Source organism: Anthonomus grandis, chromosome 9 (genome assembly GCF_022605725.1).
Source record: "Anthonomus grandis grandis chromosome 9, icAntGran1.3, whole genome shotgun sequence".
Lineage (NCBI taxonomy): Eukaryota > Metazoa > Arthropoda > Insecta > Coleoptera > Curculionidae > Anthonomus > Anthonomus grandis.
The window spans coordinates 19,132,322-19,158,907 of record NC_065554.1 but is presented as its reverse complement, the minus strand read 5'-3'; the positions used below and the strand labels follow the sequence as shown (position 1 = coordinate 19,158,907).

At 30.7% G+C, this 26,586-nt stretch overlaps 3 protein-coding genes across 3 annotated transcripts; 1 reads left to right on the top strand and 2 right to left on the bottom strand.

Moving 5' to 3' along the window:
* LOC126740523 (dihydroorotate dehydrogenase (quinone), mitochondrial) lies at nucleotides 1–8,934 on the bottom strand. The gene is made up of 7 exons (XM_050446596.1): nucleotides 8,780–8,934; nucleotides 8,520–8,729; nucleotides 2,610–2,809; nucleotides 796–987; nucleotides 555–744; nucleotides 341–500; nucleotides 1–286 (listed from the first exon to the last, which is right to left on the bottom strand). Exons 1-7 carry the CDS (start codon nucleotides 8,795–8,797, stop codon nucleotides 96–98), a joined length of 1,161 nt encoding a protein of 386 aa, XP_050302553.1. The 5' UTR covers nucleotides 8,798–8,934; the 3' UTR covers nucleotides 1–95.
* On the top strand, nucleotides 8,894–14,346 carry LOC126740524 (zinc finger CCHC-type and RNA-binding motif-containing protein 1-like). The gene is made up of 6 exons (XM_050446597.1): nucleotides 8,894–9,115; nucleotides 11,787–11,898; nucleotides 13,067–13,138; nucleotides 13,775–13,918; nucleotides 13,980–14,069; nucleotides 14,121–14,346. Exons 1-6 carry the CDS (start codon nucleotides 9,003–9,005, stop codon nucleotides 14,247–14,249), a joined length of 660 nt encoding a protein of 219 aa, XP_050302554.1. The 5' UTR covers nucleotides 8,894–9,002; the 3' UTR covers nucleotides 14,250–14,346.
* Nucleotides 14,290–26,586, bottom strand: LOC126740522 (zinc finger protein GLI4-like). Its single transcript, XM_050446595.1, has 7 exons — nucleotides 26,433–26,586; nucleotides 25,619–26,300; nucleotides 25,230–25,399; nucleotides 24,992–25,176; nucleotides 24,817–24,935; nucleotides 17,240–17,401; nucleotides 14,290–14,692 (listed from the first exon to the last, which is right to left on the bottom strand). Exons 2-7 carry the CDS (start codon nucleotides 26,291–26,293, stop codon nucleotides 14,369–14,371), a joined length of 1,635 nt encoding a protein of 544 aa, XP_050302552.1. The 5' UTR covers nucleotides 26,294–26,300; nucleotides 26,433–26,586; the 3' UTR covers nucleotides 14,290–14,368.

Genomic DNA, 26,586 nt, shown 5'->3' with positions numbered 1-26,586 from the left:
TTATTATTTTTAAAACTTTAATAAACTTTGTGAAACATTTTACAGATATCTTAATACCTATTTTAACCATAACAAAAAAAAATAATTGAAAAAAATCAAACATCTATACCAACAGCTTCACCAACACTCTTAAACCCATCTTTTTCCACCAGCTCGGCCAATTCTTTTTTTATTTTTGCTACCAAGGGCGGACCACCGTAAATTAAGGCCGAATAAATTTGAACCAAACTGGCTCCCGCCCTAATTTTTTCATAAGCATCTTTACCAGTTGAAACACCACCCACACCTTCAAAAACAAAAATCTAATATACAGTAACGTTTTATCTCAAGAGCTTCTTACCAATTATAAAGGCCCCATTAGTCAGTTTGCTCATTTCTTTAATCATTTGCGTGGACGTGTCTTTTAACGGGGCCCCACTGAGACCTCCTGATTCGTTTTTATGGATGCTTTTTAACGATGGTCTTTCTATGGTTGTATTACAAACTATAAGACCATCTACCTAAAAGAACATGCATCTTTTTAATATGAAAACAGAGGTAATTTTTATATGTACTTGGCAATCTTTTCGTTTAATTATCTCAGCGATATCCTTTTTCTCCTCAAAGCTCAAGTCGGGAGCTAATTTCAGAAAAAGAGGCGGTTTTGGCTGTACTTGTAATGAATTTTTGGCAGCGACAACTGCCTGAAGTAATTGTCTTAAGTTTTCCTTGTTTTGTAATGCTCGCAAATTCGGGGTGTTTGGGCTACAACATTTTAAAAATAACCAATTTCAAGCAAATTTTTAAGGCCATTACCTGCTAACATTAACCACTAAATAGTCAGAGACTTCACCAAAGATTTTAATGCCCTCCACATAATCTTTAACAGCATCTTCTGAGGTCTTATTTTTGCCTAAATTTACTCCTATGATGGGGACGTCTGGATTATTACGGGCTTTTTGTACCCGCTCTAAAACAGTAGCATGCCCTTCACTGTTAAAGCCATATCTACAACATTATTAATGGATTTTAGTATGAGGAACTAAAAGAAACACAATTCTCACTCCATTTTTCTTTAAAATGTTAAAAAAAGTTTAACCCTAATTTTTTTAATTAAATTAAATCTTGTTTATCACTTGAAATTTATATTAGGTGCTTGTTTTGAAGGTTAGAGGTTGATATTCTGTTTTTCCAAGGCTTTTGGCCATGTAAATGATTGAAAAAACTACTATTAGTTCTAAAGTCTTGGTATTACAATTTTTAGAATGGATAAGTGAGATTACTGGTAAAAGGCAAGTTGTTCGAATTAATAGGCAACTTTCCCATGAACTAAATGTTGTTTCCTGCATACCCCAATATCTGTGCCCTCGATTCCAAAGGACTTCTCTTTGAGTTTTCAAGTTTATTAGCATAGTTCATAATACAAAAGGTGCAATCAATCTGCAAAAACAAGTTTGATATGGTGCAATAAAAATGGATAACTCAAAAAATTCATCCATTATCCCAAAGATGCTGGTCATACTCTTTTATAAAAGGTAAAAACAAAATCTACGCATCCCAAAAACATTTAATAAAATGACAAAGGTTACATGTTTCGCTCGACTAGAGCATCAGATCTAAATAATAATTAAGATGATGTAACCCGAAAAAAGGAAAATTCAACAAAAACTTACCATAACGCACACAAAACAACTAACATATAAATAAACAAAGCTTACAATAAAGTGGCACTATCTATGTACAAAGAACTCAACTAAACAATCAAATCACCTTATACATTTCAGAAATCTAACCATCATTTGATGAGTCTAGAACTAAAAAAAAAATGGATAAGTTTAAACATAGAGAAGTGACTTCTCTATGTTCTCGCTACGTGAGGGTTAATAGATTTTATCATTTCAGAGATCCTATAATTTTGAATTATATTATTCTTAAAACTGTTAAGGAAACAAGAGATCTAGGTGTAATTTTTTGCACTAAGTTTTTATTCCTGTCACAAGAAAGGCGTTTAAAATGCTTGTTTTGTTAAAAGAATACAATAATACTTTAATAGTAAAAATATATCATATAAGAAATTTGTCCTGTTCTATTGTCTGACAGCACCTAGAGTATATATTTATTATGTTGATACTATGCAACTGGAGGGAGCTCCACATAAATCTCTTACTTATTATATTTTAGTTATACCAGTTAAGAATATAGATTACTCTGATCTTAAAGCCAGCTTTAATGGTGAAGTTTAGAAGATGCAAATTAACTGACTTAAAATTTGTATGAAATTTAATCAATTATAGAATCACTTCACTTACACAAATTTAGAATTCCTAGTTCAAATAGAACACATTGTACAGATTTAATTGAAGTTCAACAAACTAGTTATAATCATTAATATTTATCTTATTATAAGAGGTTAAACAATATTTTACTAAACTGAGCAAATAATTATTCTCATGTAGTAGAATTTTAGTAGATCTTGTATACTGTTAAATGTGCATCCCCCATAAATAAAGAGAAAAAAATGTATTTTTCAAAAATATTGGAAAATGAAATATTTCAAGTAGAATATTCTCATTCCTAGAAGTATCTAACATTTAAGTCAATAACAGTACAATTATTGATTCCTAACTTACCTGTTTATAATTGCCATATCTTCTGGAAGTCTAAAAACTCTTGGTTTTTCATTTCCAGGTTGTGGCAATGGCGTAACTGAACCAATTTCAACGAATCCGAAACCCATGTCTCTTAGGCCTATTATTGCACTGCCGTCTTTATCAAAACCTGCTGCAATACCTATCGGGTTTGAAAATTCTTTTCCAAAGAAGGATATTTTCTAAAAGAGATGATTTATTACAGTAATTAGCTTAGACCCTGAATACAAATTTTACATTCAAATTTAAAAAATAGGTCCTAAACAGAACACTTATACATAGAGAGGAACTTTGGTTAAAATAGTTAAAAAATTAAATGTAAAATATCGCACAAATGCTTGTGTATAAGTTTATTTACTATTTCAAATTTCTATGTCGTCGCCTTAATCAGAAAAACCCGTAAGTCCACTTTTTGGGTAAATGGACTTTTGGTAATCCCGTAACCACAAAAAAATGTCCTAAAAGATAAATGCAATAATATCTTTCCACATAAATCCATGCTTATTAGAAACCGAAACGTAAACATATTCGCGTGCTGTCCGTTCACCAGTCATATTAGCAATAATTTTATGATTTCTTATAGTTTACAAGTTGAAAGTGCAAAAATATGAAGGGTAAGTAATTAAGCGACTAGCCTGTCTATTCAAAAAATACTTTCTTTAATTTAATTTATGATAATTTGCTATTTTAAGTCGATACTAGAGTTGCTGGTTTTTCGTTGTGGGAAAAAAATTTCTTTAGGGAGTTACGTGTTTTTCATAGTAGTGATTATAAGTGGGTAAATATAAATAATTTGTTCATGATTGTTTAATGATGCTTTTTACACATGGCAGAGGTGTCTTTGTCATTTTTCTTGATGCTAAAATTAACGCAATTCTACAGCACTAAAATTATTTTTTTTGCAGAAGGATAGTTTAAAATGGGTTTATTTTCAGTAGGACACAAAAAAAAATTATGACCATGTTAGAGAAGACACCAAAATCATCCAATATTCCTGCTCAAAGTCAGAGAGAGTTAGGCTACACTAACAACAATGATGGGTTACTCCTCTTAGATATTCCTGAAGCTACCAATCAAATATTTGAACTAGGAGCAAATCAATTTGAAAGTACCAAGAATATTATATTAGACAGCAGTAGCTTAAGCCATAACGCTAATTCTCAATTTAATAATCCTATTTTTTCTGAGGTAACCAACGAGGAAAATTACGAAGTGTTTTTTTCAGTTACCAATTTATCACTTAAGTAAAAAGTTAAAACTTATAGTCCACAATTTTACATTTTTTGATTTAAAAACCAACGACGGTTATTGCTATATCTGGCACGAATCTGCGGGCGATGTTAGTACAAATGACTATGCTTCTATCATCTGTCAATCCATAATTGATCATGCAGAACCTAATTTAAAAAATGAACAAAAGCTTATAATTTACAACCGTCGCTGTTGTACATCTCACAATAGAAATGATATTTTAGCGAATGATCTATTTAATCTTGCTAATTGAACAATCATCCAACTAATCTAGGTAGACTTGGAAAATTGTAACAACATGAGGGGTACGGTGTACAATGTGATTATGTTTCTGAATCTTTAACAGCTGAATCCCTTAACACTTATTATCAGGGTATCTCCTTGTATCTCTCTCAGAGTTTGTCCTAGTGTATGTCGATCTAGTCTCTTATCTTACTAGCATTCAAGTCCCTGACACATTTTTCCTTGGACCTACATATCTTAATGAGATTGAAGCTGTCCTGCGTGAAAGAAACAGTAAGAATTCTGGTAGATGGGGTGGAGTTTCGGTGAGAGTACTTGCTGCATTTGAAGCAAGAAATATTGAAGTAATCAATATTTTTTTCATTTGGATCTTTTCCTTATTCTCTTAAAGAGGCTTTGGTGATTCCATTGTACAAGGGAGGTGACCACAACACCTTTGAGCGTTTTCAGTTTGGTTTTTGGGAAAGAGTAGACACGGGCGATGCTATTTTCAACCTTTTGGAGAGCCTCTACTTGGGGTTGAATTCTGGTGGATGTGCAGCAGCGGTTTTCTGTGACTTATCCAAGGCCTTTGATTGTGCGAGTCACAAAATTCTGCAGCGGAAACTCGAGATCTATGGTTTCAGGGGAGTTGCTCTTAACTGGTTTCAGTCCTATCTTTTGGGTAGAACTCAGAGAGTGCTCTTTAATGACAGTAAGTCTGGTAGGCTACTCACTGCTGCTGGTGTTCCCCAGGGCTCTGTCATCGGCCCCATTTTGTTCTTGTTATATGTCAATGATCTGTGTTTGGTCCCTGTTTCTGGAAAGTTTACACTTTTTGCCGACGATACCACTATACTTTGACATGATACCGATTCTGAAAAAATGATAGTTGCCATTGACATGAATCTGACTCTCGTTAAGCTGTGGCGTGATGCTAACAAGTTAGCTTTTAACATCTCTAAAACTAATATTCTATCCTTTAGGTGTGATCTAGAGGCAGTTACTTTGGATAATAATTCAATCAGTCCGCAAGAAAATTTTTGGGTGTGACGTTCGATAAGCTTTTAAAATTTGAAGACCACATCTCTTACTTGCAAAAAAAATTATCATCTAACTGTAATGCTATTAGAGTAATTGCTAGTTCCCTTAACATCGTTGTAGCCAAAAATGCTTACCATGCTCTCATTGAATCCCGTATTAAGTACGGAATTATCTTCTAGGGAGTTTGTTCCCAGTATTTGTTTAATTCTCCATCTGTTTACAATCTTTGTAACACATCTTCTCTGTTTCTTCCAATTTCAAGAACTGAGAGAGTAAGGGCCTCGTTTGTATACGGCGGCAGAAAGATTTTTAATCATTGACCTCCTAATTTGAAGAATACTGAATGTGACTTTAAATTTAGGAAAAAATTAAAGACAAAGTGAAGCTTTTTACTCATTGGATGAAGTTTATGCCAGACACTATGAGTCATATTGTTTTGTTTTATAATATGTTATTTTTATTATTGTTATTCACTGACTAGTTTAGATACAGGTACTTTATAACTTTTAAAACCTTTACCTGTAATGTTTCTTTATTTTGTTTTATACATATTTCCACTATTTTCTGTTTGTTACAGCTTTGTTAACAACTTTTAGGTTTATAACAATAGAGCGATTTTTTAATATAACTTTAAATATAAATATTGAGCAAAATGGGATGTTTTGATATTTCGTGTGCTCCACTAAAAACAATTTTTAATCTGTGTCTAATGACGAATACATTTCCTGCAATGCTGAAGTATGCAACAGTAACTCCAATATTTAAATCGGGAGATACATGTTTGGTTAACAATTATCGACCAATTAGTGTTCTCATTTCTCTTGCAAACATTTTTGAAAACATTCTATACCAAGATATCTTAAACACCTTTATAAATAAATTTGCGCTACAGCAGCACGGTTTCTTGCCAGAAGTCTCGACTGTCACCAATCTTGACCTTCTGACAGAGGCAACAGAGCTATTGACAATAAGGAGTAGTTAGATGTGATCATGACGGACTGTGAAAAGCTTTTGATAAGTTTGATCACGGTCTGCTGATCACTAAACTGGGAAAATTCGGTTTTTCTCTGTCCGCATGTAAATTTATAGCTTTCTATCTAAAGAAAAGAATTCAACGGGTTAAGATGGGTAGAGAATTATCTGTGCAGTACATGGCAGTGTCTGGAGTGCCACAGGGCAGTAAGCTTGGTCCATTACTGTTTGTGATTTTTATTAATGACTTGCCAGATTCTGTAGAATGTTCTGAGTGTGTCATATTTGCAGATGACTTTAAGGTATTTAAACATATATCATCTATTAAATATTGTGATGAGTTGCAGAGTGATTTAGACACAGTGAGATTGATTTAGACTGAGTGGTTTAAGGTCAATAGGATGTCATTAAATGTAAAGCAGGAAAAATGAATGTAGGGACCTTGGTGTGTACATGCAGTCAAACTTTAAGTTTAACCAGCACTATGAAACTATTGTCAATAAAGCATATAAAGTTCTTGGTTTTGTAATTAGAAACACTAAAAACTTTAAACAAATAAAATCAATCATAATGTTATACAATACATTGGTTAGACCCCATTTACAATATGCCTCTGTTATTTGGTCACCACAGTCATTGGTGCATATTGATATGATTGAAAAAGTGCAAAAGAGGTTTTTAAGGTATCTATACTTAAGAACTCATAATAGCTATCCCTATATGATTTCTTATGAAAGTATGCTGACTGAATTTAGTATGGTTAGATTAAGTATTAGACGTAGTTTAAATGATGTACTATTTATATATAATATTGTCAACAATTTAAAGTATAAAAAATTTTCCTTAATTAACAACATAACTTTTGTGGTTCCTAAAATAAACTTAAGAATAAGAAATAAAAAGCTGTTCCAATGTTTAACTCCAAGTAGTTCACCTATAAATCGAATGATGTACCAAAGTAATGAATATATACAAAAATGTGATATAGATTTCTTTAATAGTTCTGTAGGACAAATTAGATCTGTGATTTTAGGTGGTTCAAAGTATAAGTAGTGCACATATTTGTTTTAGAACCTGCTATATGTATTTGTATGTTTTTTGTATTTTTTTATATATTGTTAATTTGTTTAATTAGTATATTTTAGTTGTATTCTTTCTTTTTCTCGCCTTTACTGGCTTAGTAAGCACTCTTAACATGTAATTACATTTCCAATGTGTTTGTGAGAGTATAATAATAAATAAATAAAAATTTTCTAGAAAAAGGTCACACACAAATGGAGGCAGACTTAAGACACTCCTCTATACAAATATAAATGTGCCTGCAAATTATGTTAGCATTTGTATGAAACCATGACAAAAGCCCAAACCCTACCAAGTCTACTACTTAGACTATAGTTTTTTAAAGATTTTCGTAAAATTCAGTTTATGACTTATTTGCACCTGGGTAAAAAGGTAGGTGACCTTTTGGTAACAGAAATTGGTATTACGATTGGCATTATGATACACCACCGATGGAACTGCTTTTTATAAACTAAAACGAAACTTATTGATACAGCTTGCCCAGTAAGCAGTCTCCCTAATCTATAGGATTCACCCCTACCAATAAAAAAAATACCTTTACTTGCAATCTCTTAAAAAGTGTCTTAAAAGTGATTATCATACATTTTACAACAATTTTCATTATAGATAAAAAGGATCTATAATGAAACTGAACAAAACTAATCTGAACAAAATTTAACTTGAATTTTCTTAATTTGTATGTTTATGTTTATATTGTATGCATTTGAATTTCCATGTAACAAATTTTGTGAAAAGCTTAAAATAAACAGATTAAAAGTTTCATGTTTTTTTGTAACTTTACCAAGTAAAAGGAAAACACGTATGTCCAATTTAATTTCAGAAAAATTTTGGACAAACATGTAAAATAAAGCAAAAACGTTTTTCACTAAATCAAATTTATAAGCAAAATAAGTGAATCAAAAACCAATTTGTAAAGATATGTTTTTCTTCATTTGCAAAGCACTTTAGTTCTTATAGTATTTTTTAAACCTCCTGTAAAATGACACTTAAAGGACTTATGGTCTTTTATGATTAAGGCGACCATGTGTTAAAATAAAACAGAAATGAAAAAATATTATATAAGTTATAAAAACTAACAATTAACATTAATGACTCGAAATTCTATTAGGGTGTATAAGGGACTAACAATTAATAATCTTTTGAAATCTGTAAGGGATATTTTTTCTATAGGTCTACTGACAGTTCAATAAAAACCACTTTGCTTACAAAAATAGTAATTGTTAGGGAACTTCCTTCTAAATTTTGAAAGAGCTTTTTATTAAAGTTTTGTTCAAATTAATGATGCTTATTATGGAAAATTAAACAGGTTTAAGTAAGAATTACCAAGATTTCTGGATCTGTAAACTGGCTTTTTGGCAGAAGCCTATGTTTACTAGTAAAAACTGCTAATTTGTGAGCCTGCTCTGGATCAAGTAAATGGACCAAAGGCATCAAATAGTCCTTATAAAAGTGCTCATCTCCTTTTGCCAGGGAAATTCCTGAATACATCACAGTTGCTCCTACACATAATTTTACCAGGGACTTCAATTTTTGCTGTAAAATTTCATTAATAGTAGCTGCTATGGCTGGTAAAGGAAGCTTACCCTTGATGTTAACCCCATTTTAATAGGCACGGCAGAGGGATGAATAAACTTTTATATAGATTAGAATTCAAAGTTTGTTTAAGATAATTTTATCTTAACCTTACTTTTTTTTTTGGTTATCATGTTGTTGAGTTGTTTATGTTTATGTTTGGAAATTTGTAAACACTGCTGTTCATTTCTTTAATTTTATAAATACATGGATATTTCTTATTAATTTGATAAAATGAGTCATGGTTTAGTGCCCAGCAAAAGTACAGTTTACATTTCTAATTTACCTTTTGATTTAAAAAATAATGATTTGCATAAAGTTTTTGAAAAACATGGGAAGATTGTTAAGTAAGTACAATGGATAAATGCCACTTGCTAATCTATAAAGCTAGCTAATTCATAGACTACCTCTAAAAGGGGCAAATAGTATAGGTAGAAAATCACAATTATTTCCAAAATTTACTACAAAAACTACTACAAATGTCACCAGACAACCATCATATTATTTATTTAATTATATATTCAATTCAATGGTAACACCATTTTTACAATGCAAGTGCTTGAAGGCACAGGAAAATCACAATTATTACATACATCTTTGCATCCGGATAATTGGAATATGGAACCCATATTCAGATACAAAACCATCTATAAATCAAGGAAAGGTGTAGATAGAGTTAATTAATTAAAGCCCCTATGAAATAATATTCTTTAACTGCCCCTTAAAAGATGTAATCCTAGAGTCAAAAAAGCTTATCTGTCCTGACAGACCATTAGCACTTCGAGGCATTCGTGTAATTGGCTCATTAATATCATAATTGGTACAGTGGAATGGGACTGAAAATATTTCTGATTGTCTATTCAATCTGGAAGGCACCCTAAGTTTAAAAAGAGACAATAACTCGGGACAATCTATAGTAGCATTTAAAACCTTATGCATAAAACATAAGTCGAGTAATGTTCTTCGTGACTCTAATGTGAGTAAGTTCAGGTTATCCCTGACCCACTGATAGTAATACTCCTGTCTCTTGTAACCACATCTAAAAGCAGCTACTCTTAAAAATTTATTTTGAGTTTTTTCAATCTGCTCAATGTAGCAGTTATATGACGGGGACCACACAATTGAGCCATACTCCAGGATGGGTCTAACTAGAGAGCAATAAAGTAATCTAAAAGTAAACAAAGGCAAATCAGTTGTAGACCGTTGGATAAAACCCAGCATTTTCATTTATTTGGGGGCATTAAAATTTAAGACACTCAATAAATTCAGGACATCAGTCCAACCATTAATTAATTTCTACCAACAATTTTACTGGTTTCTACATGATGCTGTTGAAGGGGTTTCCAACAAAATACACCTCTGGCCATAAGTCAACTCAGAAATATCCAAATGCAACTTACAAGAGTAATATAACAAAAAACTTACTTTGCTCCTTCTCAATATCTTAAATGTGAATATCATAATTGGGAGAATACACTATACAGCAATATTCTAAACAAGATTCATAATTTCAGGAGAAAAATCTTTGCTGTTATGCTGCATAAAGCCCAGCTGTTTAGGATTTATTATAAATTGCATTAATATTTTTTTGAATATTTAGTTTCTGATCAAACATTACACCCAAATCTTTAGCTTCATTTGATCCAGTCAGAGTTGAATTATCAACATTATATGGAAATTGAAGCATTTTATTACCTTGGGAGAAGGTCACTACAGAACACTTAGAGAAATTTGAAAGAAACCCATTTACAGGTCTTTCTGCAGCTAAATAACGTTCTCAGTACATTTTATGTGCCTAAAAACCTTTAAATCATCTTTAAAAATTAGATGGCTAGAGGAAAAACCATGGCCAACATCATTGATGAAGATCTTAAAGAGTATTGGACCGCACTGTTGATCCTTGGGGCATCCCTGAGAGAGTTCTGAATTCTTTGGACAAAAAGTCACCGCCAATTAAAAAAAATTTTCAATCAATTTCAGTGCAGGCCCTCTAATTCCCAAATATTTTGGGAAATGACTAATGACTCACTTTATGGAAAGCTTGCTTAGTATTTATATTGACTAAAGATATATAAAAAGGACCAAAAAAAATTAAGTTTCATACATATATCCCTGTTTCTTTCACATATCACAGAAGGAGGGTGGATAAAATGAGTCGCTGACATTGTCCCAACCTTTCCAGAAAAACATACTTTCGAGAAGATCCAGAAAGACATAAAAAAATCAGGGGAAGCTATATAAAAGTTTTTCAAAGTTTCATATATATATATACCACTGTCAGTATAGCTATAGTCAATATAAATACTGTCCACTTGAAAGCCAGATTTTATAGATAATGACAAATACTTAGCTTGATATTCCAACAAGAGCTATGCAGATACCGGTTCATCAGGGATTTCTACATTATTGTAGTTTTTTACATTATCTCTATTGCCTGATATTAAAATAGGATAAATGTAGGTATTCTTCCAAAATGAGGAAAACACTCCTGATTTCAATAACATACTATATAGAAGAAAAATAGGTTTACATAAAGAACAAAAATAATACTTTAATAAGTCTAGAGGAATTGAATCAGGCTCAAATGAAGTTTTTGGTCAGAGATGAAAAGGAGCAGAAAAGATATTAGTTAAACCCACTGAAAAAGTGTTAATGTACAAGGGGTCAGAAATATCAGCATTGTTTATAGTGGCGATGTCGAAGCACGAGAGTAAACAAATTCATAGAACATAGTAAAAAGGTCAGCACTATGCCATTATAAATAGACCCACTTTTGCATATTATAAATAGATACCTGTAGTCTTATAGGAATATTTAATGTATAATAACATATATCAGGAATATCCTGTAAAAACTTAAAGCAACCTTAAACTTTCTACTAAAATATGTTTATTTTTGAGAAAATTTGTCAATAAATCTAGAGTTTGACAGTAAAAAGAAATTATAATGTTGAAAATCCCCTTAAAAAAATATAACTTTAACACTTTTATGTTATGTTATATTATGTATGTATTTTAGGGTCACAGTAGTGAAGGATCGCCATAGCAGAAAAAGCAAGGGCGTTGCATTTATTTTGTTTTTAAAACCGGAGGATGCATCCATTTGTGTAGCAGAAACGAATCTAAAAGAGGTTAATACTTTAAAGCAATACTTAATCCAAAATAATGGTAGTATAAACTTATTTATTAAATTTTAAAAAAAATATACAGTTTTATTAATACAAAGCAATTTGTTGTTACTATTGGCGCCAAGAGCCAGAATATATTTTCACCAAGTAACCATAAGGCTTGAATTATTTAAGAAAAATAATGATAAAATAATAAATATCCTATAAAATAGTGCTTAATATGTTTCATATTAATGTATTATTTATTTATTATCAACATTTTACAAACACCTGCGGTTACTTAAATTTTACATGTAAGGGATAACGACTAACTAAAATCTACAAAATAACATAACACCTATAAATTATACAAGCCATAACCAATTTAGAGAATTGTTTTTTAACAGGTAACAGTTTAATAGCCAAACCCTGTTGCAATGTTAAAGTATTGCATGTTTTTAACATAAAGGCAGAACAACTGCAAAAGTTAACATAAAAACCTTCCTGCATTTTTAACCTTATTGTTCTTCGTATCCTTGGCCAGATTGATATTAGGAACTCTTTATATTTATCAGTTTTATTAGATAGCAGTCATTATATCTAATATTATAATTAATATAGTAATTACCCAAATAACTCCGCCTAATTTATTCTTCTTTGAACAAGTGTTTGAAACTTAAAACTAGTTAACATTGTATTATAAGATCTTAAGTAGGGGTAGACTTTATTTTCTCTTAAATATAAATACCACAGCATATTCAACATGTGGTCTTACTAAAGAGTTATACAGAGTTAGTTTTAATTATATCACATTTTACAAAAAAAATTTGATTTCTTCATAATAAATCCCAGTTTGCTATATGCCTTATTAACATATCAGTAATGTGTAAGTTGACCTTAAAATCAGATTGTTGATGTACTCCAAGATCCTTAACACTTTCATTACATTTAAGAATCTCACCATTGGAGCTATAATCATAAAAAAAAACAGGAAATATGTGAAGGTCATTTGTCAACATTTAGTGATTTTTTTGACAAGAATACTGTTGAGAAACACTGCAGGTTCTGCTGCAATTTTATACCATCATGTTTTTTAACGATAATATTAAAGCTCTTGATTTGCAAAAAAAACCTTTTTGAATGATTAATGACATTAGGCAAATTACGAATGAAATTTTATATTTTTTTCTAGATGTTTGGTAGGACCCTAAAAGCAAGCATAGCAAAAGATAATGGGCGATATGCAGAATTTATAAGACGAAAGGTAAAAATTTCATAGATTATTAAGTATTAGCTATTTGATTTAAGAATTACTAAAATATACAATTTTTATTTATGCCATGCAGTCCATATCTCAGCACAAAAAACTAAACTCTGGATATGTCCAGTAGTACATTATATTTTCTATTGGAGTCTTCAGTCTCATCCTAAAAATAATATGCTTGGAAACACTTCACAAAGCTTACATCAGGAAATAGTAATAATACATATGATTTTTATACAAAATTAATTCTAAATGCTTTCTTATAACCAGACTATTAACGGAATTTTTGATGTCAGTAAATTTTTATACTAAATGTTGATCTCCCAACTTCATGAGAAGGTTGTCGTCAAATCGAGGAATATTTTGTTGGATCAGATTGACTTGAAGTTTTGTGTTTATACTTTTCTGTACTCTACTCGCATTTTACAGATTTTATTTTCCTAATATAGTTCTTAAATAATTTTGGAATCTTCCATAATTTTAGGTAAATTTATAATAAGTAGATGGATATATAGCACAACTATAGACTCTGTATATGTATTGTTTTTATACGCGAGGCTTTGTCTATTAGGATGTTTTTTCTTCACATAATAAAGCATAGTTCGCCTCTTGGCTTAGTAATCACTTTTATTTCAGGAATATCCAGATAAAACTAGATGTTATGAGTGTGGCGATTACGGCCATCTAAGCTACAAATGTTCGCGTAATCTATTAGGTGAAAGAGATCCTCCTCCTAAAAAAGTGAGAAAGAGAAACAAAAAAGTCCATGAACTAACTGAAGTAAGCAAAATTGTTAATAATTTTACAATTTTATTTATAGCGGTTTTATAATTAATTGTAGGAAGAGAAACAGTATTTTGCTAGTTCCGATGAGGAAGATGGAAAGCTTCCGCCTGACGAAGAAAGTTTGAGTGCAGCAATTAAAATAGAGGTAAAGTTTTATTTTTTATTTAAATATTTTTTTCTTAATAGTTTGTTTTAGCAAGAAAAACATGAACTTGAAGAGTACCGATTAAAAGTTGCCACTGGTTCTTATGAGACAAGTGATGAATTACCCAAGAAAAGAATCAAGAAAAGCACATACTTTAGCGATGAAGAGGAGAGTGATTAAATTAGTTAAAACAACTTAAATTAACTTTATTGACATTCTCAAATTTGTATAAAAATATAATTTTAATATATCTACATTATGTACATATCACAAATTATTCATGCATTTTTAACCGTCCCTTAAAACATAGTTTTCCTTATTATATTTTTTTCAATTTTATTTTTTAAATCTTGCTTGACCTTGCCGTACTTCATGAACCGTTGAGTTTCACTTGAACTGGAGTAGGTGTGGTCCTTTTTATAGTTGTGTTCGGCCTTTAAAGCCTTTTGTCTGCTTGGATCCAGGTATTTTTTCACCGCCATATCGTTATAAAACAGATCTTCGTGAGATTTCTTTTTGATCTGCATTTGTTCCTCGTGGCTGTGGTTTTTCACGTGTTTTCTCAGACTACTCGGGTCGGTGTATTTTTTGAAACAGCCGAGCACTTGACAGGCATACGGTTTCTGGAAATGAAACATCACTGAGTTAGAGTTATGATTTATTAAATAAAGACAGTTTCTTTAACTATAGTTTTAGATTTTGATATAGGAAGATAGTATGTTTAAATGAATACATCTTTTTCCCTATATTGTAAGTTTGACACTTGAAATTAGAACTGTAATCAGAGATCACAAAAAAATATTAAAATTTTTTAGTTCTAAAAAAGAATGGCAATAAATAATAGAACACACAAGCAAAATAATGTCTTTTCGTAATAGCCTTAATTAATTTGTAATAATTTTATACAAATAATTGGAATTATTAAGTACCATAAATGGTGTTTATATAATTTGAATTATTGCGTCTTTTTTCTAAATTCCTACAAAATAATAATATATTATTAATCAAAGGAAAATAAGTTAGGAATTGAGTCTTTAAAAATATACTATTAGATTGAGTTTACATCGGCTTGTAATTTTGAAACTTTTCAGTAAGTATATGTTTTGATATAAGTAGTAAAATAAAATGTCAATATACAGGAGCTGTCAATAAGGTCTGCAGCTAAATATCGCCTAAAAGATACGAAGTATAGAAAAAGTGTAGGATTAATAAATCTGATATAAAAAATTCACAGATTGGAGGGACACAAAGTCAATGGTCTCAGATTATATATTTTTTTTAACAAACATAATCTGAGATCATTGACTTTGTGTCCCTCCAATCTTTGAATTTTTATTATTAAGAGATCTCTTTGAGGAAAATGGACTACTTTCAATTTAAAAATATAATTTTATATATACAGGATGAACTCTTGAAAAGATTGTGAAATATGTATTTTTTTAAATGAAATGAAGTACCATTAGCTGATAACTAACGCATTGAACAGAACTAGTCACTGTCAGATTTGGTAGAATCCTTAATTACAGGACTTCCCATTTCAATTCTGAATACAGTAAATTTATAAAGTATTTTAGTATTCTCTATTTAATTAAAGCGAAAAATTTTTATTCGACTGATTTGAATAAAAAAAAATTCATATATACATTAAAAAAGGAACTTGAAAACAACAAAAAATTAGAAAAATCCAAAATTAGCTCTAGTTGGAACCTTTGGTGTGACACTCAAGTCGCACAAAACAGTTTTATTACTAACTAAAACTCTTTATTTTATTCTTGACACTAAATAAATAAAACTATGAGTTTTAATTTTCTTCCGAAGATACTAACATCGTTAGCAAAAGTGTCGAGAATAAAATAAACAGTTTTGGTTAGTGGTAAAACTGTTTTGTGATTTCAGCTCTGGTTGGTAAATACATAATCCTTGTTTTGTTATAGTGTGGTACACTTCACTACAACAAAACAATAATTAATTTTATAAGATATATTTTATATAATTTTTTTTATTATCATATTTTATTAAGTTTTAATAATACTATAGTTTATACTATAAATACGTTTAATACTATAATATAATAATTATAACTTCTCAAACTCAACTGTACTTACTATGTCAACAAAAGAAAACAGTTTCTCCACTGGTGCTGATGATGGTAATATTTTATTGTATCATTAAAAAAATAGTTTAACTGTAGGATAATGATTAAGCATTTTAAAACCCAGTTTCTTATCTTCAACGTATTGGAGAAGACTCACTGTTAAGTTGGGTTGGGTTGGGTTGAATTAACATTTTTCCTTTTTTGTTCTGTTGCGGTTTGTATGAATACTATATTAGGATTCAAACATGGACATCAGAATACAAAAGATACAACATTAGGTACTATAATTAAAAAGTACCTAATTTTTCTATAATTATAGAATATCGAATCTCGAATACACAAGAGGATTTGAATATATTATATTACACTCAAAAGTATTCTGCATAGGATTCAGCATAACGAGTAATCTACTACCCCGGGCTAGTTACAGTAAATACCTGGTAAAGATTCCTAACAATAATTTATTAATCATACAGTGTCTCTCTCTCAATTTAACAATATTAAATCTGAATTTTTATAACCTATGGTATGATTTTTAGGTCATGAAATTGGTTAATAAAGTATCCCATTAAAAAAATACATGACTTATTACTTTTTTTTTGGTGTGAGTCTTGAGCCTTGTACATGTAAAATTATTTTTAGTTCTACAAATTTGCCTCTCTACCTCTTGATCTTATCTTATCCCTATCTTGATATTGGATAACGTAATTGGAAATACTGCGGTTTTCTCAATTTAATTGATTTTGCCTATGAGTATATTCATGTTTTTATACATATGTTTTTTAGGTATATGCCTATATACCTAAAAAACAGACCAAGCGTGTAATACAAAAATTATTTTGTGATTTATTTTGAAGAACTGCATCTTTTTAGCTTAAAGAATTTTACCTAAAACATCTAAAAGCGCTCATTTTAATTATTCGAATTAATATTTTTTCAAAAACCGCACTGCATGAACTAAAAAAATCAATCGTTTTAAGTTGTTTTCTAAATTTGCATACTATTAATGTTTAACAATAAAACAGTTTCACGTAATATATGAATATTTTTATTTAGAAATTATTATTGTTCTTACCGTATCAAAATGCGTCCTTTGATGTTTCGCCCTATCCGAACTGTTTGAGAAACACTTAGAGCACCCTGTAAATTGGCATAAATACGGTCGCTCGCCAGTGTGACTTCTTTGATGAATTTTCAGGTTTTCTAGGCGGGAAAACGCTTTGTTACAACCCTTAAACTGTGAAAAACAAAATATAAAAAGGATTGCTAAAAAGGATTGATGGATTGCTAATAAGTTTATTAAAGCGATAACTTCCTGTCATAATGCACAAATTTTAGAGTAAACAAAATTCGCCCCAAAAGTTGCTTCAAACTGTTAATTACTCGAATTGATGTTATATATTAAATGTATAGCCTCAAATAGTAAAAATATAAATTCATGAGGAATGATACAATTTCTTAATGAGCCCCATGTATAATAGAACCAGTATATGCAAGAAGGACCTATATAAAAAAAACTCATTGTTAATAAAAGGATTCATATTAAATTCTCAGTCCTCTTAAATCCCCAATAGTCCGTTAACTAAGAGGAGGAAATTAGAGGGCTTAGAACCTCTAACACTGCAAAGGTAGAAAAATTCTGTTGGGTGAAGTTAAATACTTCGGGGCTAAAACTCTAGACTATTAAGCTGGAACCAACATTTGAATAAAACGTTTGGAAACTATCCTTATGTGTATTACGAATGCATGGACAGATATGGGACTTACAACCCAAGATCGTACACTGAAATCAGCAATACATAATATTATAAATTATATGGTATAAACAGTCCTAATTAGTAAGAATAATTATGATAATGAGAAATTCACAAAATTCAATCCAAATATTCATGACAAACTACAATTTTGAAGTTTATTATGCAACAAATTGTTATATACGATTGAAGCAAGAAACGAAAAGCTACGTCGAAACATAGCTGTGCAATGCTGTGCAATGCTTTGGTATATTTAAAAGGGTATTTTGACGTATGATACGATCATGAGTGGAGAATCTAAAAGCTAAATGATCTCTAATTCTAATGGAACATAAGATAAATTATCAAAGACTTCTTGGATGTTTAGTGATATAGATTGAATATTGTTACATTAATCGAAGTCACAAAAATTGTCTGATCAGTGAGCTAAGCAAAAAAATCGGCAAATACCTATCAGCCATGATTCTAGACTGAATCTCCTGAGCGTAGCCGGTGGTCTTACGCTTACGAAGTTTATTTATATGTCATAAAAAATTTGTAAGAACTTCCGCAAATTATTTCCAAGTGATGACAAATATAAACTATGACGTGTGTCATAAAGGGTTTTTACATAATAAAACTCTAAGGTTCGCGAATTCTTGATAATTTATCAATATTTTCTCTTTTTTATCAATATTTAGTTGCTTCAGTTCACTCGAAAAACACACAAGAAACTTAAATGAGCAACAATTGTCGGAATTACTTCGAACACCCTATATATATGTTTGAGAAGAAATAATCTTCTATACATATTCCCTATACACCTACCTAATGAAGCTTTGCTTCAATGCATTTACAAATTGTTTTATAACTCATAAACCTTTAAACACATTTAGTCTAATTAATCCCTGGATCTAAAAACAAACATAAATTTTTTATATCTCCCAGTCGAAACGCGCTCACCAACTTTCTAGTTGTGGCAGGTGGTTTTATATAATAATGTTTATTTAACGTTATATCTACACACATGTGTGCATATAGTCCCGATGGCGTTCCAGAATCCAGACATTTATAATTATTTTCATTATGTTTGTTTAGGCTTAGGTTAACGTTTATTCTGTTGATCGGTGATGACTCTTTAATAAATTTATAAGAAAAAAAGAGACAACCGTTTTAACCGCGGTAACCTGATCCTCTAATTTACTGACAACTTCCGACTGAAAAATAAATTGTCCATATCAGCTTCTGTTTCAAGTATCAAATTATCGAAATAGTAACAAAAAAACATACTTAAAGACATTATAGGAAAGCCATTGGAAACATATGTTTGCATTGTTTAAATGGTATGGAACACATGTTTGCATTTTTAAGCAATATTTATTACTGTTAGTTTGACTAAAAATACAGGGTGAAGCAGCTAAATTAGTAGAACTTCATCAAAAATATTGCTTTATTTATCTGATATTTACGTATTGATATGGGATCCTTTTTAAATAGTATATTCAGTCTAGCATATGGCACTGTCCTATAAAAAATAAGGGACATAAAATACACGTCCAATTTTCACGAAGAACATCAATGAATGTTCCAAATATACGTGAATCCTTAATTAAGGATCACGTTATACCCATTATCAAGAATACCTCTATTTTACTGTTATAAGCTTAAAAAACTTTTGAGGTTCAAAAAACGTTCCTATAAGGATTATTATGAAAGAAATACTTTTTTCTATTCTTCGAAACTATTCTTAAGACTAATAAAAAAATATCATTATCATCAGGAATTTTTCTAGGTACATTAAGGTAAATAAAAATATGAAAATAATTTAATTGGTCCTAAATTATGTACAAAAAGACTGATACAAAGTTCAAAGCTTTAAATTTGGTGGTTCTTATCGATAAAATTACCTCAAACTCAAAAGTTTTTGAGGTACAAGAAGAAGAAGAAAATTAAGAAGAAGGAGAAGAGGAAAAAGCAGAATAATGCTTTCTTGAAAATACTCTCAAAAATAATAAGAATTTCCTAAAACTATCCTAAAAATGTCCCAACCAAACATATTTGAGCTTGAGGTGCTTTTAAACATTGTGATCCAAGACCTCATTTCTTTATAATAAGAGATATCGACTTGCAGATATGTGCAAAATATTTTATGTATTCAGACCACTAAAATATTCTAAGTCTACGCAAAGAATGCTACAACACTAAACATTGTAGGAATATTCCACAAAAGTTTAAACATTAATACTACGCTTGAACGATTTGTACTTTTTAGGCAAAATTAAAACAACAAATACCCCTATAATTAGACATTGGATGAAAATCAAAACTAAAACCACCTTTACATATTCTAACTGAGGCATAATAAGACAATATAGTTTTTTTCTAATAAAACTAAATAAAATATATTAAAAGGAGGTTACGACCTGTTGACCTAAAGCGTGCCTATATCTGCCGCACCTCAGACGGTTTTTTGTTTATTAGTTTTTCCGAAAAAGGTGTGAAATGATTAACGCCTGTTTAAAATGTATATTGAGTCTTGCGAGTTTATTATTCTGTTTACCGGCTTTAGAATAACAACTTTTTTTTTAAAAAAGAGGGTGGCAAAGATAATGTTTAGATTTAGCTATATATAGGTGAATAATTATTTGAATTTCTTAGGAACTATTATCATTAATTATAAATACTTTTTAACAGTATTTGTCATTGGGTTATTACAGACAGTAAGAGATACAGTCTGGTTAAATTGATCTTTTTGTGGCTTTTGGTAAGAATTTTATAAGTACATTTGATGGGATAACAAATAAAAATTGGAACATTGGAAAATATAATTTTTGTCAAGAAAAATAGCGGACTTACCAAAAGATACGGAAATTTAATAAATATCGGCTCCTAAACGAAAATATCGTGCTTTGGAAAAAGAAAAAGTAAATGAATCAGAAACTCAACTAAAATGATTCCAAAAATTGGAAGAACAAGGTCACCAACATCAACAAACCCTTCCAGCAACTTCTCCTTTACAAGTTGCTGTAATGCTGGCTCCTTCTCGCAAAAAGACACTGCTTTCATCCAAACGTATAATAATTGTCCAATAGATAGCAGCATCAACATTAATAGGGTTTCTCAAAAAGCAAAAGGTATACAGTCTAGGCAATCTCTAAAAGTTAGCACTACATGCAGGTACAGCAACAAAGGAGACTTAGAAACCAAAGAGTTTTCAATCCGAACAGTCTCCAAGACATAATGCTGCAAACACTAAAATGTCTATAAGTAAGCCGCTAAATACCACTGCTGAGGACCATTCACAAAGGGATGGTGAACTTCTTCATGGGTTATGAATTAAGAGATTTCTATTTTTATACATAGCAAATTTTCCAATATTAACAAAGAGAGAATAGTCAACATTTGCAGTTCTTGAAATGCGTCTCTACAATTTTTCCTATACTTCAAACCACTCATCATTCTGACAGCCCTCCGATGAATACCAAACAGTCGCTTCATACCCAAGGCATGTCTTCATGCAAAGATGCCATATGATAGATGTGCTTTAACAATAGCAAAGTAAGCCGCTCTCAAAATACCCAATGTGATATTGTTCTTTAGATTTCTAAGCAAAAACAAATTCAAAGATAGTATGTTATCTACAAAAGGCATTAATGCAACCACATCAACGTTGAAAATATCAGAAAAAAGGAAAATATTAGCAGTTCATTTACACTTTTACACTAAGCTATGGGCAACAAGAGGTGGTAAACCTTTTTCCGAATCTGAGAAAAAAATAAAAGGATCCAATTAAGAAACTGACGGTTCTGCATCTAAATCAGAAGTCATCCAGTCATCGAAAAACAAGGGCGACTTAATAAAAGCATTTCTAGGTGACAGGACAACATTATGATGCCCTATGTTTGTCAGAAAACTGATTACTAAATATTCAAGACGCAGTGTCCCTGAGAATTGAACTATTTAAATAAATCAGCTTCTTCTCAAGAACTAAAAGCAGTAGAGGTGGAGATGGTAAATATATAAAACAATTTTATAGCAGTAAAAATTTAGAATTTGTTGATCATTTGTCATGTCTCGAATGTTAATGTTTATATTTTACCATTTACAGACGACCACAAAGCCATTTTCACATTCTTCTTATTGGACTAGAAACATTACTGATCAAAATTGGTATTCAGAAAAAAATTAGAGACTTCATGTCTATTCAGCATGTCGTTGGAAGTTTGGGATCTGTGAGAGGACTTTGGATTTAAACTATCAATTACCAAAGCTACCAAAGGAAATGCGTGCTTTGACAATATTTTTGTGAACTTCTGCACTGAAGATTTCATGTCTGTCCCATAGTAACTGGGACTTATATTCATGATATAAATTGCAATACTTATGACAAATTTAACTAATTCAAAGATATCTTACATATTCTACACCTCCCATCATTTCCTAAAAAATCTTGATTAGATGAACTATGGTTAGATCTGATCAAAGAAACAAATCAGCTGGTTTAATGATTCTCTGAGTTCTTAATTGTTATTTTGCTCCTTTTTGTTGAACTTTATGCACGACCAATGGCTACAAATTAAGCATAAGGACATTGGAAATTTAATTAGGAGCATGCCAAGCAGATCTCAAGCTCTTACTAACAACTGAGATGTAATCAATATTATGATAATGTCAAGAACATTCTCATAAGGATGCCCTTCAAATTCATCAGTGGCATTTCTGGAAAGGGAAAAATTGCTTTCGAATAAGAAATTTGGTTGTAGATATTAGCAAATCAATAACCGCTCTTACTGGTAAAATAAATTCATTAGATTATAAGAAACTAATTCTTCGCGTATTTGTCGACTTAGCAAAAGCATTTTATACAGTCTCTCTCCGAACTAAAAAAATTAGGTTAAATCGGCATTAGAGGCAGTGCATAATTTTACCTTGTTTAAAAGGTAGAATTCATATATAAAATTGGACAATAAGTTAACAGCGGTGTTAGAAAAGTTTCATGAGGACTACCACAGGGGACGATTTTAGAGCCACTATTATATAAATATCTATATATTCCAGAAAAATTTGGTCGCATGTTAATAATATTGCAGACGCAGATCTCGATAACCCTTTTAAATGGTTTCGAAATTTCTAAAATCAAATGCGTTTTTTTGTATATTTCATCATCAAAACGAGATTTTTGATAGACTGTTTAAAAATCATAGTCTTTTTTAATGATTCAGCAACTTTAAATAGTATTTTATGCATTGGTTTTATCAAAACTTAGCTATATAGCGGATTGGGTACTGTAAGGCAATGTTATTTAGGAAAATTAGATACAATTCAAAAATGGATCTTAAAAGTTTTCTACAAGAAAAATAGATTATTTCCATCTGACTTACTTTACAAAGAAGTTGAAATTTTAAATATAAGACAGTTATATGTTTTTAAAATGTTGATGTGCATTAACAAAAAGAAATATCCTGCAACCTGTTTCGCATATTCAAATTATTAGGTATAAGAGAGATTGTATAGGTTAACAAAAAATTAATAGGGCAAAAATCAGTAAAGTATTTGGCACCAAAATTCTGTAATATCTTACCTCATACCTTAAAGTGAAAATTTTGAGAAGTCATTTGACGGACAGAAGGGATATTTATTGCTTTTTCTTAGAAATGCTTTGAACTTGTTTATAAGTATTTGAATTGAATTGTGTATTTTAATTTTGTGACTGGTTTTAATAGTTTGTAAATATTGTGATGGTCCTGTATGATAAAAATAAAAAAATTTGAAGTGTGCATAAAATTATTGAATTGTGACAAAAAAAAACAGAAAGTGACTTTAAAGCTGGATGAACTTTTGTAGCGCTAACAAGCGACAATATTGTTGTTTCAGCGTATACCTATTTATTTTATATTAAAAATATAATTAAATGTTAATTGTATATTGATGAAAAAGTATTTGAAATGAATTATTATTATTATTAACTTTAAAAGATGAACGGCGATATAGCTAAAATTAAAAATAAATAAACATAAACAAAATGTCATTAAGACAAGTAGGACTAAATGATTAAAAACGAAGAAAAATGCCCTGAAAGATTATTAAAAAAATTTTTAATCATTGTTTGCCAATATTATAAATAATTTCTTAAACTTTATATTTCACTGCTGTATTTATTTATTTTCTTCTACCCGAATTAGACCCTTAAAATTAAATACTTTGTAAAAAAATATTGATCTTTCGTTAAAATTCTTATTACACATCAAATTTTGAATTACTTTTAATAATCACTATGCGTTGATTATATAAATTAGTCCTGTTACATCGATTTATCTAATGAAGATATTGCACGTGTTCCAGAGTACCTGTTTTCAGTTCTTTTTTATTACATATTTACAACGAAAGAAATATTGGATATATTGAACTCTGTAGATGTTGATAAAGGATTCAGAACCTGATGAAGTTTCGCATTGATTTATCAAAAATTGTTATACTGTATTGGTTAAGCACCTTTTGCTCATTTTTTAGGAGTCATTTGATAGATCCTCATTTCCCACATGTTGGAACCACTTTAGTATTCTTCCTATAGTTAAAAGTGGATACAAAACTGATATTGAAAACTATAGAGTCCTTGCTTTAAAATACTTCCAACATTCTTGAGTGTATCCTGACTAATAAAATTTCCAATACCTTTAGAACATATATTTCATCTAAAGAACATGGACCTTACAACAACAAATCTGGAAGAGTTTCAAGAATTTTCATACCGTAAAATTGAGGAAGGCTATCAGATTGATGTCGTTTACACCGATCTCCAAAAAGCTTTCGATAGTGTATCTCATATGCTTTAAATACAAAAGGTTCATACATGGATCATACCTGAATTCATACCTCCGTTATTTTATAAATCATTACATATTAAAAAAAACCTACTTACCGGACATTTATTAGGCTTCTCACCACTATGGACCCTCATATGAATCAGTAGCTTATATCTTGCATTAAAAGGCTTAGTTTTCCTAGGGCATTGCTCCCAGAAACAAGTGAATTCATCTCCTAAAGGAAAAAACTTCTTTAGAACCCATTATTATTTAATCAGTTAAAACTATTACCTCGTTTTATTTCTACATGGCTTTTTTCGATATGGTTCACCAAGCTTGTTTGGCTGTGACACCTTTGATAACAGTTCTCCCATTTGCACTGAAAATTGGTCGATTTTTCTTGGCAGTTTAGGTTGTTTTTGGCCTCTTCTTCTTGGGGACAATATGCTGGATTCGTATAAAAATTATTGCTGGAACTGGGATTAAATATTAATTAAGGTTTAACATTGGAGAAATTAATTAATTATACCTTAGTAGTGGGTCGTCATTTAACAAAGCATCAGACTGATGGAGCACCATGTGATTCTCCTCCAAAATGTGAGAAAACTTTTGACTTTTTTCGTTATTGACAAGATAATCGCAGCTTTTTAAGCCGGAGTGATCAATTAGGTGACCAAATTCGTTTTTGACTTCTGCATCCTGGAAGAAAAAAGGAATTTTTATAAAAAAATAAGAAACAATAAAAAGACATTGAACATCAGTGAAACACTGATTTAAGTCTTTTTCTAATAATTATCAATTAAAAGCTCTTTTAGCTGAAGGTGAGGGAGCAAAATTAATCATTTTTGAAGAGAACAGATAACTAGTTCTGTAAAGAAATTCATAGATAAAAAAATGCTGTTTACAACTTTTCTTTACCTTATTCAGCTGATCCATATTATCAGGTGCTATACTTCGAACATAACAGTTAAAATCATAATTATTCTTCGTAATGGTCCCAACAGGAGGCAATGAAGTCGAATATCCACCATCAATATCATCCAGATCCCTGATATCCGACGACCAATCAAACGAGGCATTCGATAATACTTCGCAAAGATCAAGTTCATCGAGATTGTGTTGATTTTTCACATTTTCCTCGCCGTTCCCCCATAACGGAGGCGGTATGAAAAAGTTCGAAAACTGTCTGGAAAATTCATCTTTAGCATCATGCGCGGAACTTTCCGTGGTAAATGTCTCTGTATCGAATTCCGTAACAGTTGTAGAATCGGAAAAGGAATCTCGCACATTTTGGTCGAAATCTTCAACGAAATCGTTAAAATCGAAATTAATATCGCATTCTGTGGGACTCGTGGTGGAATCTTCGGATATCAGATACTCGATTAGATAATCGTCGTTAGTTTTTTCGTTCTGAGGGGCTTCTTGGATAGTTTTTAAAGTTTCCATTATGTCAGTTTTGGAAACTGATTGGGCTTCGTAGAAGGCTAAGTTAAATTTCTCCATCAGCTCGGTTTGCGTATAATTGTGAAGGGGGTTATACAAGTTGTCTGAATTAGTGTACGTTGAGTCCATCATGACGGACTTAAGAAGCATTTTACTACTGAAATTAAAAATATATTAATATTTAGAAGTACTTCGTGTTTTAATTTAGTGGAAAAGTAAAAACTACTTGCTTGTACCTCAAGATATCTGACAGGGGACGAAGGAAAGAACAACAAAAAAAAACACTTACCTTTAAAAGCAAAATAAACACACACACACACAAAACAATGAAAGCACAAAATAAAAAGAAGCAAAAAAAAAAACAAAAAAAAAGTCCAAAAACACTCGAGACTATCTCATATTAATGTTAGCGCGTCCACAAGGATTCAAAAATCCGACTCGAA